Below are 13,155 nucleotides of genomic sequence, written 5' to 3' on the forward strand. Positions count from 1 at the left end.
CTGAAGAGAAACCAGAGTAACAGTCAGTTGTTCGAAGATGGTCATTAATGATATCATGCCACTTTGCGTGTGTACAGCTCCTTGTAGTAGTACCTGGCATCAAAATATTCTCTTGGTTCAAAAAAAAAAAAAAAGAAAAAAGAATGTAACCTTTAAAACTAGAGTCCTTTTTCTTCACTAATTCTTAAATAACATTCTACATTTTAACGACCATAGCAGCATACAGGATATCTCAACTGACCTCAACAGATAAAAAGATTCAGGTTATAAAGAAATCTAAAAAGCAAACATTTCCAGAGCTGACATCTGTCTTTCTGGCTGTCTCTTTCAGCCTTCCTACTTTTCCTTCATTTTGGGGGGAGAGGATAAAACACAGCAGTCAATGTAGCCATTTATTTAGATAGTAAAATAAGAATGAGAGAGAAATAAGAAAATTAGAAAGAGGGCAACTGATTTTCATGTATAAGAAAACTCATCTATGGGATTTAGTTCCCCAAATAGCCCAAACTAGAAGGAATACTAAAATTCCAAAGTTCTCATTTTGTTGTTGCTGTTGTTGTTAATCCTCACCCGAGGATATTTTAGACAGAGTGGAAGGGAGGGAGGAAGAGAGAGAGAAACATCAATGTGAGAGAGACACACTGACTGGTTGCCTCCCCTATAGCCCCAACCAGGGCCAGGGGTTGAACCTGAAACCCAAGCATGTGCCCTTGACCCGGAATTGAACCTGCAACCCTCTGGTCCGCAGGCCAAAGCTCCAACTACTGAGACAGACCTGCCAGGGGCAGAGTTCTCATTTTTATGTAAAAAAAGCTACAGCCCCTGGGAAGCTAAGAATGAGTTGCCCACGGCTAGGCAATTTGTGGTGGATGGGGCTTGGAACCCAATGCCGCTCCCTTTCCACAATAACAAACATGCACTGTTTAAACGTGGGATTACAGAGCTGAACCACTCGCTCAAAATGAGGTTGAAAAACATGAGAGAGTATGACACATTTAAAGAATAAAGTCGAAACTAAATAGGATGACATTCATATTCACACTCAGAGCCACAGACTCTGCTGTTATCAAGAGAACCACTGGTGACACCATCATGAGCGGGAAGCATGTGGATAACATTGTTCAAGGTCCTCATTTCATGAATGAGAATATATCCCCTAAGATAGTAAGTGATTTGTCTGGTGCGTGACCTTGGACCAGAATGTAGGTCTTTGGACTTTTGTTCACTGCACACTGATTTTTAGAAAGGTTTAGGGTTTTGAAAACTATAACCTGCAATAATCTGTATCTAATCATCAGAAGGCTTTCTGTATTTTTATTTAGTCTAGTTGTTTTCACTAAACTGATCACAGGAGCTCTTTTTAATCACATAGATAACTTTACTGCACACACAGAATGGGTTTCAAGCTAGAGGCAGCAGGGCAAAGCGAATGGGCTTTGCGGTTAATACAGAGAGTTGGGTCCCAGTTCCAACTAATTTACATGCTCCAAGCTTTAGTATCCTCAGCTTAAGATTTCAAAAAATGTAATGTGAGGACTTGGCCACTGCCCGCCACAGAGCAGTGCATACATAATACTTGCAAATGAATTCCTTTCCATTTTAAAGCAAAAGGTTCCCATTTTAATGATGAATATTGGAAAGCACAATTCTAAACTTTGAAAACTATTCTCCCTAAAAATTCCACTATATAGGCATCTTCATTTGTGAGTGTGTAAGTGTAGGTGTGTGTGTATATATATATATATATATATATGCTAGATTTGTAAATAATCATTAGCCTATATGATAAAAGTAATTAAAAAAAAAAACAAAACCCTCTGTAATAGTAGAGAACAGAACTTTTAAATTGTACTTCTGAATTCTGTTCAGTGTAGACCACTGGGGAAAAGGTGAACTGTCACTAAAGATTAAATTTTATGTTTTTATGCTGGTATAAAACAGGCATCTGTTTCTCAGTGACAAATGCCACCTGTTTCCAATACGTTCTCTTATCTGCTCTTCGTTCATGTAGATGACTTCTGTTAGCCACGAGAAAAGGGTGGAAAGGAGATGAGTGTAACATATTGCCTGCTATCCACATGGGGTAATATAAGGGCGAGTAAAAAATCACACCTTCTTGAACACTGGTTTCATAATTCTTTCACAGGGATTTAGAGTTCAAATATACCATCAAATATGCAAAAGGATCCAAACTTTAGTGAAATATATTAGAAGCACTGGGCTTTGTGACCGTCTAGATTCTGGACGTGCCAGCCCCACCCCGGATGCCACCCAGAAACGTTTAGTAACTAAAGTACCAAAATATTCTTAAGGAAAGGTGATTTGAAGACAATGCAGATCGTGAGAGCCTCATCATATCAGTTCCGGCAATATATCAATGCAGCATAATCGAATGGTATTTCCTACTCATTCTATCCTCAAATAATAGATTAGACTTAAACAGAACCTAAATGTAAATTATACTGTAAAGCCAATGTGAAATAAGAGGTTAATGCTTTCCAAGAGCACTCTGACCCTTGTTAGTTTCAGCTACACAGGGTCAAGAGATCACAAAGCACTGCGTCCATTGCGTACGCATCCCTTAGGGGAACTGTGAAGAGGTCTCTGGCCTGGGTCTCGTCTGGCAGAACTAGGTGGCAGGGTCATTTGCTTTGCCTCTCTCTCTGTGAGGAACTTTATTAGTTTTTCTAATTCTCACCTGAAAATATGATTTTATTTATTTTAGAGAGAGGGAGAGAGAGAAACATTGATGTGAGAGAGAAACATCATTGAGTTGCCTCCTGTATATACCCTGACTGGGGATTGAACCTGCAATTTATGTATGTGCCCTGTCCAGGAATCGAACCCACAACCTGTTGGTGTACAGGACGATGCTCCAACCAACTGAGCCATCAGGCCAGGGCTCTGGGAGGAACTTTAAAAAACTATAGTAGGCAAATCCACAGAGGCAGTTAATTGGATTATTCATGGGATTCTTTGTGGTTAGAGTTCTATCAATAAATGGCATGGAATATAAAATCTGAAACTCTATGCAAATTTCAATTCATGTATCACAGTGTAGGGATAATATGCACTACCACTTCTCTAAAACAAACAGTACTCTGGAAATTTGTAATCAAAAGAAAATAATTCATAAATTAACATTGTTTATCAAAACAGTTATCTACTGTCAATGTAATTTGTAACCTCTTTTCATCCTTTGGCATTTCAAAATCATAGCCAAGCTTCATAGGGCCCAATGAGCATGTAGTAATAGAGTAAAAGTCTCTACTTTTCTATATTGTGCTAACATTTAAGTTCCATTATTTCAATCCTGACATCACAAATGCCAATAAACTTTGATAAGATGGAATATTAAAGGTCTGCAGTGTTCCCTGGCCGGTGTGGCTCAGTGGTTGAGCATCCACCCATGCACCAAGAGGTCGCCTGTTCGATTCCCAGTCAGGGCACATGCCCAGGTTGTGGGCCAAATCCCCAGTGGGGGGCATGCAGGAGGTGGCCATTCGATGTTTCTTTCTCTCCTTCTCCTTTCCTAAAAATTAACAAAGAAAAAAATTTTTTTAAATAAATAAAGGTCCTCAGTGTTTTCTGGTCTTTCCTCCCTCCCTACAATTTTTCTTGCACATCAGGAAGATGTCAAGAGTTCTCACTCAGATAAAAAAACTGAAAGAGACAAGCCAACTCTTTCTCACTCTGAAGTCTTTGAAATCTTCCAGTAGGCTCAGTTTCTCAGGCACAGACTCCAGATGGTCCAAGGCCACTCGGGTACTCTGGAAAAGAAAACATACGGAAACTAAACATAATAAAAAATGTATTAATACTCTCAGAACCCAACTACTAAAATTCAGTTGCACCACTGGTATAAGCAATTCAAGCTGCAGAATTTAGAGAATCAAATAAGAACAGATATAATACTATTTCTAGGATAAATATATCTTTTTAAATTGGAAGAGTGAATTCCTTTTACAAAGTATATGACATTCATTTGCAAGACTAACTCAGAAATGAAAACTCTTCCTGGACAATTGCTTTCAACTGATATTCTATGAAGCTTCCTATGGAGCATTTCGTATTAATATTAATTTGCAAACCTGCTTCAGTGAATATCAGGTAATACCAAGAAATAGATGAACTTGCCGTCACCCATCTATGAAGCACATTAGAGACTCTCACATGTTGCCATTATAAGGAAAAAAAACAGTTCTCAATGATCATTTTAGTAAAAAAGGAAACGGGAAGAGTTTTCAAGACTTGGGAGAAATATCTGAAATTAAATATTTATGACAGGAATACAAGATAGTGCTAATTATATCAATCAGTTAATCACACGGTCTTTTGATTAGCTTGTCACTGATTTACACCTACCAATATAAACACTAGGAGGAAATGATCTAAAAGTTATTTCAAAGCCAGTGTAAACTAAGAGCTTAAACAGCAGAACAACCCTGAGACTAGAGGCTGCATCACATGCATCTCTGTATTCTTCGTGCTGTCAGAGTGACAGCGCCCATCAGGTAGGCAGTAGACATTAGCTTTTAAATTTAAAGTGAATTATAACTGTCTGGCTGGTATGGCTCAGTAGTAGAGCATTGACCCATGCACCAAGAGGTAGCTGGTTCACTTCCTGGTCAGGACACGTGCCCAGGTTGTGGGCAAAATCCCCAGTGGGGGGCATGCAGGAGGTGACCAATTGATGTTCTCTCTCATCGATGTTTCCATCTCTCTCTCTTTCTCCCTTCCTCTCTCTCTAAAAAATCAGTACAGGAAAAAAAACTTAAATGAACTATAACTAATCAATGACATAAACAACAAACCCCATGGCTGGTGCATGAGCGCAAAGTGAAGGGTCTTATGAGAAGCGGGGGACAGTTTGCACAGCGTTGTCGAGAGATTAGTCACCACCCACCATTATGTGTGCTCCGCATCTCCCGTGGGAATGGTTCTGGACACTACACTGTGACTGCAAATACATGTCACTTCTGGGAGGAGAGAGTACAGAGCCTGTGCGCTAGGCTGTTCCCTCGTAGTCTCTGCCATGAGGCGTTGGGGTCCTCACACTCCAGATGGCACAGCTTCGAGAGACAGCAGAGCCGCCAAGCACACTGGACTTCACGTGAGCGAGGCGTCAGCCTCTGCTGTACGAAGCCATGAGATTGCAGACAGCGATGCAGAGTACAGCATTAATGAGTGCAAATCATACCTGAGCACTACATAATTACATGTAGACTAATTAGTGGTCACTGGCATTTTGGGGGGATTTGGGGGGTAAAAGCTCCAAATTATGAGTACATGAATGTTTCCTTCCTTAGGGGAAGCTCAGTTTTTCTGGAACTAGAGAAGGTTAGGAGCTTGTGTTCTCATAGTTTGGTATACCCACTTCCACTTAACCTTCCTATTTTTAAATCCCCTATTTCACCCCAATGCTATTCTCTGCCTTCATCTTCGAACCAAAGTTTCTCCAGAGAATACTCCTATGTCTCTGCAGGGTTTGTGATGGGCCAGGATGGAGACAGAGAGTTGAGGCTATAACTCCTCCTTGCAGACACTTCCAATGCACTTATGTCCGTCTCTCCCATGGTGATTCGTATCACCAGTGCAAAACGGGTGTGAAATTCTGGGCGGAGAACATTTGCTCTCCATTGCCCCCACCTGGGTGTCACCTTCTCTGCTCTGAGTCACTTCACCATTTCTCTTTCAATGCTCTCTGGCTTCGAGTTACAGGCGTCTTCTAGCCGTCCACATGTAAACCGGGGTTTCTATTTCTTCATATTCTTGTTTTTCTAATGTTATTATTTGGAAGAGCAGAAACACCCTTACTTCATCATTTTGAAATTGGAAGGCATATGTGCTGTTTCTTCAAGGTCATAAACTCTTCCTTTTCCAGTTCCATGGATGGTATTTGGTGTCTGGTTCCTCCTGCTTCACACCTATGATGGTTAGTTACCCTTTTCACCACACGTGCTCACGAAGTCCGCCACGCATTTTCAACAGTCACGTAATTTCATGGGGAGGAAGGATGCAGCCAACAGCATGTTTCTTAACACAGTCCACGCAGAGGCTTGGGAGAGCATGTCGTTTTAGCCACCACCTTCGCCACACGCATTTCAATGGTAAAACTATCACTGTCCTCGAGAATTATATTGGCCTTTGAACAATAGAATCCAAATCAATACCATAGTGACTTTAAAGCAAAATCTCATGCCTTGAATACAATTTTCATAAACAACGGTTTCAATAAACTGTAGTTTTACAACTGTATTTTCCTTTTTTATCCCATAATTTTTCATGTTCGGAAGTGACCCTCTGAACCTGGGTTAAATGTGTTAAACTCATTTTTTAAAAAAATATGTGTTTATTGATTTTAGAGAGAGGAAAAGAAGAGAGAGCGAGTGAGTGAGCGAGAGTGAGCGAGGAGAGAGAGAGATCGATTGACTACCTCCCAACGCACCCCAGGGATGGGCACTATGGGGATCGAACTGGTGAAGTCTCAGTGAGTGGGACAAAGCTCCACCAACTGTCACACTGGCCTGGGCCATTTTGTTACTAAAATCAGTAAACGACCACTTTCCCTACTGAAAAATCCAACATGTTGTACATGTAGCTTCATTTTAAATTTTCAATCAACCAAGTGGCTGCATGAAAATAATTTTTCTTTTATGTTTTCACACACTAACTTATTTTGACTATTTGGCTATCTTTTTTTTTAGAGAACCTTAAAAACCATGTTGGCTTCTTTTTAAATGCAGTTATTTTTCTACCGCCTGCTTCCACTGTCTCCATTAACATCTTTGTACTTTCTTATCATCTATTTTAGTTGTGGCTTATTTTATTTCCATGTGTGTGTTGTTTCTAGATATCTTTCTCAATATCACAAACACTTTCTGGTCCACATGCCTGTCCCTTCACGTTATAGTCCAGTCACTCGCTGACATCAAATGCGTATCTACGTCTCAGAAAGATTCACAACATGGCATCGCTCCTGCTCTTCAGGACCTTTTAGGTCAACAGGGTGAGAACTGTGCGTATGCAAAATATGTAAGAATTATACAAGCAAAACAGTCGATGGCATTTATTTTAAGGAAATGACGCGTGCAGATGCTGAGATGTCCAGGCTGTCTGCGACGGTAAGATGTAAAGCAATGAAGGTACTGACTCCAGGCCTCCTAATTTCACAGTTAAGTGATATTTGGGGGAGTACACCTAGTTTCTGACTGTCGTCCTCATGTACTCATGGGAGTAATTTTGAAACCACCACTCTGGTTACAGACATAAAAGTATCCCTATTTACACTCCAACCCTTGTTGTTAAATAAGAGAGATGGGCCGTGCCCTGGCTGCTCAGCGGTTAGAGCGTCGGCCTACGGTCCAGAGAGATGGGCCGTGGCTCTGTTAGTCTTGTCACACTGCGTGTCACTGCAAGTTCACGGACACTGCAACCACTAACAGTGCCAGAGAGACAAGAACCAGGAGCAGATGAACAGTCTGCGTAAGAAACTCGTTAGATTTTCGAGATGCCATGAGGACTTTTAGCATGTTAGCTTCCAGGATAAGATTCCTCATCCAGAGTCAGGAAAACTTTTTATATTTTGAATTGGTTGATTACTTCTGCCTTCCACAGTTTAATGCTTTAAAGGACACCCACAAATCTCCATTGTTAGAATTAAGGCAACAATTTCTCAAATTCATTTAATAATGGCACCAGAAAATGACAGGTGCTTAACCTGTATTTAATTTTCTTAAATAAATTTTCTAGAAGAATTAAATCAGACATTCACAGAGGGGTTAAAGACTTTCTTTTCTGAAAATGTTACAAGATCCTAAGTTTTATATGAACTATGAAAACAAAGAAAAATTTGCAATTAAAACTATTTTGTAGCCCAGCTGGTGTGGCTCAGTGGTTGAGCATTGACCCATGCACCAAGAGGTTACCAGTTCGATTCCCAGTCAGGGCACGTGCCCAGGTTATGGGCCCAATCCCCAGTGGTGGGGTATGCAGGAGGTGGCCAATCGATATTCTCTCTCATTGATGTTTCTCTCTCTCTCTTCCTCTCCTTTCCTCTCTCTCTAAAATCAATAAAGAAAAAAAAAAAAACTATTTCATAAAAGACAGTCTGTATAATACTTGGTTTATCTTATGGGCTTAAAGAGTTGAACTTCCACTGGCCCATGACAAGTAGCAAAGCAAGTGATCAATCGCTCCCCTAATCCTGTTGAGTAGCATAATGAAAACTAAGCCAGAAAAGAGTAATTCAATTTTGAGTACATTTCTTAATCCTCCCACCACCCTATGATGTAGATACTATTGTTATCCCCATTATACATATGAGGCACCTGAACAGCCTCCTCAGTCACGTGTAAGCAAAACCCTGACCCGAATCCAAGCTGTCTGATGTAGATGTAGCAGTTTTGTTGTTGTTGTTGTTGTTTTTGTATGTGCCCCTAGTGGGAACCGAACCCGGGACTCTCTGGTCTGCCAGCCAACGCTCCAACCACTGAGCCAAACAGGCCAGGGCTGTAGCAGTTTTCTTATCATATAAATATTTTTGTGTGTGGTAAACCAGCTGAAAAGAATAGCAACCAGAGGCTGTAACAGTGAGTGCTTTATGTAATTCCCAATCCCTCTCTAGGTCTTAAGTCTTAGCAGCTAGAGTTTTAGAGCTGTGTCTTCAATGGGCTTATTTCCGGGAGAGAAGTCTTAAAATGGATCCAGGAAGAATTTCCGGTTGCCAGTGCTAAAGAATCTGTGCTCACGACCATGCGTCCAGGCACACACACACACACAGAAGGGTTGGGACATTCTCTCTGTTGATTAGAGGAAGTAGGGGATGAGACTGAGTTTCATGATGCTAACGCCCTCTTTTGGGGGGTAACATTTAGCACTAGAATAGCACAACATCTAGCCACAAGAGGAGCTTCAATAAAATCTGGCTGCATAAAGACAAAGGCAGATTTACCATGTTCTAATCAACGCACTGCATCCTGGCCTCCTCATTAAAAACCCAAAAGCAAACGTTTGCTGTTGTGTTTATTTTCTCTAGACCGAGGGCAAGATCAGGTGATAGGAACAACAGTGAAGTTCAGAAACCCTGTCTATTACTCCCTGTGGTGTCTGCGCCTACACATGTGTTTAGAGATCTGTTGAAAAGACAAAGAAGAAGCCGGCAAGCTGACATCCCACAATCTTCCCCACACACTGAATTGTGTGCAGCTGAGGGTTTGTACTGGGCCACAGTGTGTTTTCCTTCAGTCGTCCATCTGTTGCAGACAGGGAAGTGGAGGAACCCAGTATGACAACACAAGTAGCAGCAATTGGAAATAAAAGGGGTTTCACTGCAATTCTTAGATTCTTGTTTCTTGTAGTGAGAGCTTAAGAAACGGATTTAACCATAGGAATATTTTAGCAAATACACTTCTTTTTGTAAAAATGCACGCCTTTATTTTCTTATTAACATATAACAACGGCCATTTTCTTTCAGTGTGATTAGAATCCAATGTTTTGAGGTTCAGTCAATAAAGAAAGAAGATGCTGTCTATATTTTTATTTTAAATTAAGTGTGTGCATTCTTGGCACCACGTAGATATTTTAAATAAACAAGGTTATGGAGCAGTTTATTTGGGTTCAAAAATGCAATTCTATTTCGTTTGGAAAGAGATCCACTGCAAAATTTTCTTGACAAATGGCTGAAAGATGGTAAAAGGACCTGAGTAAACACGTTTCAAGGAGAGGAAGGGTGAGATCATAAAAAGGATAGACTGTCTGACTTCGCGCTGGTGGGGACCGCATCCAGCACAGCTGTACTGGCTTCATAGGGCCCTCTTTTCATCCAGACTGTGTAAGACACTCTGGCAGCGGGCTGCACAGTAGCGGGGAGCGGGACGCAAGGCCATTTTGTGGATGCGCCTCCTTCAAAGTGCCCCGGTGCCCAGGGGGTGTGGATTTCTCGGAGCACTGCCACCTCTCCTCTTTCTAGACTGTGCACCTTCAGAGGAGTCTGAAGGGCAGACACCCCCTTAGAAGTGCTTATGTGTGTCTTGGGTAAGAGGTGCATGAGGCTTATTAAATAAAAATGCTAGTTAATGTGGCGATATGACATCAGTGACCATGTTTGAGCTAAAATACAGAAGACTTTTTGTCCACAGATCCTATTTGTCTTCATACAACACCGTGCTGCTCAAAAGTGGTAGATCTCCTTTAAAAGGCCAAAATTTGTAAAACTTGAGAATAGATAGCATGTCTTCTTTGGAAAATTTGGATAAAGAAGGCTTTCTAGCTACCTTCTGTTATCCAAAATAATTTTCTAAGTGATGAAGCACATAAAATCTACAGAACTTGCCATTCCACATGAGTGTTTTCTTATTTTTAGACATAACCAAATTACAAGTTACAGTCAACCCATGACCTCATTGCTAGCTTGATTTGGGATTTTTTGCAATGAATGAATTGAAGGAGGAAGGAGCAGAGGGAATAGAGAAACATCTCTCTTCCCCATGAGACACATGAGACCCCCTCTTTAAACAGTTTTCTTGCCACTCCCTGACATAAAAGAAAGACAACATACCAAGAAAAATAAAGACTAGTTGAGTGTTCTCTGTATGCTGAATAGTGAATTAGACCCTTACAACTGGTCTATACAGAGAAAGGTCTTTATTATTTTTTTATTTCTTATCCTCACCCAAGGACATTTTTGCATTTATCTTGAGATAGAGCGGGAGGGAGAGAGGGAAGAGAGAGAGAGAAACATCGATGTGAGAGAGACACATCAACTGGTTGCCACCCACATGACCCCAACCAGGGCCAGGAACAAACTGCAACCAAGGTACATGCCCTTAGTGGGAAATGAACCCAGGCCTCTCTGGTCCATGGGCTGACACTCTAACCGCTGAGCCAAACCAGCCAGGGCCAAAGGAGAGTCTTTAGATCTACAATCTAATTTCTATTAAATGAGTCTCAGAAATTTCTTAAAACTGAAAATAAAATATACTCACAAAGGAAAGACATTTAAGAAGAGCTGCCCCCAAAATGTGATTGCCTGTTAATAATGGGCAAGAGTTTCCTGAAAGAGACTGAGTTTAGCAATTTCTGCTAAGGTGGCAGGTGAAGAAACTACGTTGTGGAGGTACTGGTCCCAGACGCGTGTTCCAAGCTGGCCGAGGAACAGGGGTGAGGTGGAAGGTGACTGAACTGGAAATCAGCATACCTGCTTGTGCATATGCCCAGTCCTGGTAATGTCACGCACTTGCATTTTGTGGTTTGGGGAATATCACTTCTCCCTGCCCTTCTAACCTTCAGCCTCATTCACTCATTTGCAAAGTGAGGATAAAGCATGATGGGCTTTATTACCCCACACCCACAGGAGAGCTGTCATTATCAGATAAGCGTGTGAACACAAATGTGTACTGAAAATTGGCAAGTACTTTCCTGATAGCAGGTATTAAAAAAAAATCCTGATTCTGCAAGGCACCATCAACTCTAGTAACTCTCAAATACAATCTAATATGATAGCTAATAAAAATTAGTCAACAGGGTATGAAGCAGAAACATGGCAAACGTAGCACTATGTCTAATATTTATAAACATATTTACTGTTCTACAGACTTTATCCAAAACATAAAAGTAACAAGTACAATCGCATGTAAATTACTTTTGTACATACTGTGCCCTCAGTGGAAAAGGTTCTCTCTAGTCTCCTCATTGGGCTGAACCTCCCCCTACCCCCAACATTATGAGCATTTTCAAGTATATAGGAAATCTGAAAGAAATTAACAGAGATCACCCATACAGTTACCACCTGGATTCTACCATTAATATTTTGTTATATTTGCTTTATCACACATTAATCATCTATCCATTAACCTAACTAGTTTTTGGATACATTAGTACACTTTTTCCTAAAGTATTCAGCATGCATATCATTAACTTCACTTGAATATTTGTTTTTTAAATGTAAAATTTACATCTACTGAAACGTGCAAATCATAAGTGACTGGTTAATTTTCACTTTCATCACTTCTTCGGTGAAGAAGGCAAAAGTCAAACAAGCTCTTCCATTGCATCATGAGCCTTTCCTTTGTGACACCTATTTTTTTAAATCCTCACCTGAAGACATTTTTTACATTGATTTTTAGAGAGAGTGGAAGGGATGAGAGAGTGAGGGGGAGAGAGAGAGACACTGATGAGAGAGAGACAGTGATTGGTTGCCTCCAGCATGCACTCTAACCAAGGCCGGGGATTGAACCTGCAACCCAGGTACATGCCTTTGACTGGAATCGAACCCTTGACACTTTCATCCACGGGCCAATGCTCTAATCACTGAACTGCACCAACCAGGGCCTTTGTAACGCTGTTCAGAGTACGAATGCTACATTTATTTGTGTGGCTATGTGATTATAATTTGTTTTGACACTGGGTGGCAAGCATCACAAGGGGAGGGAATGTCTGCCTCACTCACCAGTGCACCCCAGCACTTCACACGTGCCTCCATGAAAGAGGTATTGCTTCTAAAATGAACGCATGAGTCTTACTCAGTGAAGGAAAGGTTTTCATTCATTTATGCAATCTGCAAACATCTACTGAATGCCTACCCTGCATGTGATTGTTCTAGAAATGAGCCAAGGGAGCTCATAAGACAAGGGAGAGATGCCTGGAGCAAGATCCTAGAGAGCCTTTTAGGTCACAGTGTAGATTTTGTGTTTAATTCTGAATGACACAGAAGGTCTTCTGTGAGCAGAGGAGTGACAAGCTATCAGTTACAGCCAAAAGGAGCCCTCTGATCTTTCCTGCATTCCTAGCCCATCATCCCCAGGCAAGAGAAAAACTGAAACGTGGGAGTACTGGGAGGTGAGACAGGCACTGCGCTGCCAGGCTGGGACCTGCTGCATAACAGAAACCCGAGACCCACCTCCGGGGTGCCGTTTGGGTGGGGCTCCAAGAGAAATGTACTAGGAGAATGTACGAAATCCCCAGAAGGCCAATGGTGCTGTATCCAATTGATTTACTCCAAATACTCTTACATCTCAAGAACATGCATAGCATTAGATAATTTAAGTTAATTAGATACTATTTTTACTTGTCATAGATAGCCTTCTGCTTGAGGACAGGCAGCAAGACATAGTGAGAAAGATCAGTGGTTAGAAATCAGGAGATACAAGGTTATAT

The 13,155-nt window shown here is 41.1% G+C and overlaps 1 protein-coding gene across 3 annotated transcripts in view; it reads right to left on the reverse strand.

The window, feature by feature from the left end:
* Positions 1–13,155, reverse strand: part of CEP128 (centrosomal protein 128) — a 381,990-nt gene that overhangs the window by 21,235 nt on the left and 347,600 nt on the right. For all 3 annotated transcript variants that reach the window (XM_036274522.1, XM_036274511.1, XM_036274531.1), the window contains one exon: positions 3,693–3,770. In XM_036274522.1, the coding sequence (XP_036130415.1) occupies positions 3,693–3,770 (78 nt within the window). The remainder of the gene's footprint in view (positions 1–3,692; positions 3,771–13,155) is intronic.

Source organism: Molossus molossus, unplaced genomic scaffold (assembly GCF_014108415.1).
Source record: "Molossus molossus isolate mMolMol1 unplaced genomic scaffold, mMolMol1.p scaffold_m16_p_1, whole genome shotgun sequence".
NCBI lineage: Eukaryota > Metazoa > Chordata > Mammalia > Chiroptera > Molossidae > Molossus > Molossus molossus.